The sequence below is a fragment of the Lampetra fluviatilis genome, chromosome 68 (genome assembly GCF_964198595.1).
Source record: "Lampetra fluviatilis chromosome 68, kcLamFluv1.1, whole genome shotgun sequence".
NCBI lineage: Eukaryota > Metazoa > Chordata > Hyperoartia > Petromyzontiformes > Petromyzontidae > Lampetra > Lampetra fluviatilis.
In genome coordinates this window covers 3,588,798-3,592,225 of record NC_136342.1, presented here as the reverse complement: position 1 = coordinate 3,592,225, position 3,428 = coordinate 3,588,798, and the positions used below count along the sequence as shown (strand labels likewise).

The 3,428-nt window shown below is 51.3% G+C and overlaps 1 protein-coding gene across 1 annotated transcript in view; it reads right to left on the bottom strand.

The window, feature by feature from the left end:
- LOC144952535 (uncharacterized) overlaps positions 1–3,135 on the bottom strand; it is an 80,387-nt gene extending 77,252 nt beyond the window's left edge. Inside the window, exon 1 of the mRNA XM_078882984.1 lies at positions 2,799–3,135. Within this exon, the coding sequence (XP_078739110.1) occupies positions 2,799–2,943 (145 nt within the window). The 5' untranslated portion in view covers positions 2,944–3,135. The remainder of the gene's footprint in view (positions 1–2,798) is intronic.
- Positions 3,136–3,428: the final 293 nt, after the last annotated feature.

Here is a 3,428-nt window from a genome sequence, read left to right as displayed (position 1 = left end):
TATATGTCTCTGTGTATATCTCTCTGTGTATATCTCTCTGTGTATATCTCTCTGTGTATATCTCTCTGTGTATATCTCTCTGTGTATCTTTATGTACATCTGTATCTGTCTCTCTCTCTCTCTGCATCTCTCTGCATCTCTCTGCATCTCTCCGCGAAACTTTCCTGCAACTCGTTACAAATGTTCCCTTACCTCCTCCTCGTCCGAGTCACCCACCCAGCCCTGAACCCCAACCCCGGATCCAATCACCAACCCCCATCACCAAACCCCAAACCCAAACCCCATCACAAAACCCCATCACAAAACCCCAGCCCTGAACCCCAACCCTGAACCCCAACCCAAAACCCCATCACAAAACCACAACCCCATCACCAAACCCCAACCCCAAACACCAAGGCACCATCACCATCCCCATCACCAACCCCCATCACCAACCCCCAACCCCAACCCCCATCAACAAACCCCAACCCCAAACACCAAAGCACCATCACCATCCCCATCACCAACCCCCATCACCAAACCCCAACCCCCATCAACAAACCCCAACCCCAACCCCCATCACCAAACCCCAACCCCAACCCCCATCAACAAACCCCAACCCCCATCACCAAACCCCAACCCCCATCACCAAACCCCAACCCCCATCACCAAACCCCAACCCCAACCCCCATCACCAAACCCCAACCCCCATCACCAAACCCCAACCCCCATCACCAAACCCCAACCCCCATCACAAAACCCCAACCCCCATCAACAAACCCCAACCCCCATCACCAAACCCCAACCCCCATCACCAAACCCCAACCCCCATCACCAAACCCCAACCCCAAACCCCATCAACAAACCCCAACCCCCATCACCAAACCCCAACCCCCATCACCAAACCCCAAACCCCAACCCCCATCACCAAACCCCAAACCCCAACCCCCATCACCAAACCCCAACCCCCATCAACAAACCCCAAACCCCAACCCCCATCACCAAACCCCAACCCCAAACCGCCATCACCAACCCCATCACCAAACCCCATCACCATCCTCGCCTCTCGCGGCAGCTTCGCGTACCTGTAACCCCATCACCACGAACATCACCACTGACATCATCATCACTACATCATCATCACTACATCATCATCACTACATCATCATCACTACATCATCATCACCACGAACATCACCACTGACATCATCATGACTACATCATCATCACTACATCATCATCACTACATCATCATCACCACGAACATCATCACTACATCATCATCACTACATCATCATCACTACATCATCATCACTACATCATCATCACCACGAACATCACCACTGACATCATCATCACTACATCACCATCACTACATCATCATCACTACATCATCATCACTACATCATCATCATCATCACTACATCACCACTGACATCATCATCACGAACATTACTACATCATCACTACATCATCATCACTACATCATCATCACTACATCATCACTACATCACCACGAACATCACCACTGACATCACAACATCATCACGAACATCACCACGAACATCACAACATCATCACTACATCACCACTGACATCATCATCACTACATCACCACCAACATCATCACTACATCACCACTGACATCACCACCACTACCACAACATCACAACCACCATCACCACCACCATGACCCCCATTCACCACCACCATCACCACCACTACAACAACATCACCACTAACATCACCACTGACATCACAACATCATCCCTAACATCACCACCACTACCATAACCACTATAACATCACCACCACCACCATGACCACCATCACCACCAAAATCACCACTGACATCACAACATCATCCCTAACATCACCACCACTACCATAACCACTATAATATCATCACCACCACCATGACCACCATCACCACCAACATCACCACTGACATCACAACATCATCCCTAACATCACCACCACTACCATAACCACTATAACATCACCACCACCACCATGACCACCATCACCACCACCATCACCACTGACATCACAACATCATCCCTAACATCACCACCACTACCATAACCACTATAACATCATCACCACCACCATGACCACCATCACCACTGACATCACAACATCATCCCTAACATCACCACCACTACCATAACCACTATAACATCATCACCACCACCATGACCACCATCACCACCAACATCACCACTGACATCACAACATCATCCCTAACATCACCACCACTACCATAACCACTATAAGATCATCACCACCACCATGACCACCATCACCACCAACATCACCACTGACATCACAACATCATCCCTAACATCACCACCACTACCATAACCACTATAACATCACCACCACCACCATGACCACCATCACCACCACCATCACCACTGACATCACAACATCATCCCTAACATCACCACCACTACCATAACCACTATAACATCATCACCACCACCATGACCACCATCACCACTGACATCACAACATCATCCCTAACATCACCACCACTACCATAACCACTATAACATCATCACCACCACCATGACCACCATCACCACCAACATCACCACTGACATCACAACATCATCCCTAACATCACCACCACTACCATAACCACTATAACATCATCACCACCACCATGACCACCATCACCACCAGCATCACCACTGACATCACAACATCATCCCTAACATCACCACCACTACCATAACCACTATAACATCATCACCACCACCATGACCACCATCACCACCACCACCATCACCACCACCACCACCATCCCCTCTCACCGTGATGCCCCGAGGTGAGCCGTGCTCCACTGCTACGACCGGCCGCGGCAGCCGCCTTCATGAAGGCCGGGAAGGCCGGGAGGGCTGGCAGGGCCGGCAGGCTGGGTCGGCGAAAATCTCCTCCCTTTGCCTGCTGCTGCCCCATCGCTCTCTCTCTCTCTCTCCTCCTACTCCTCGTGTCTCTCTCTCTCGTGTCTCTCTCTCTCTCGCGATCTCTTCTCCCAATCCTCGTGTCTCTCTCGTGTCTCTCTCTCTCCTACTGCTCGTGTCTTTCTCTATTCACTCCACTTTGTCTCTGCCTTCTCCCCCCCCCACCCCCTCTCTCTACTCTCCCCTCTCGATCTTATTCCACTCTCTACTCTCTCTCGTGTCTCTCTCTCTCCCTACCCCTCGTGTCTCTCTCCCCTACTCCTCGTGTCTCTCTAATACTCCTTGTGTCTCTCTCCCCTACCCCTCGTGTCTCTCTCCCCTACCCCTCGTGTCTCTCTCCCCTACCCCTCGTGTCTCTCTCCCCTACCCCTCGTGTCTCTCTCCCCTACCCCTCGTGTCTCTCTCCCCTACCCCTCGTGTCTCTCTCCCCTACCCCTCGTGTCTCTCTCCCCTACCCCTCGTGTCTCTCTCCCCTACCCC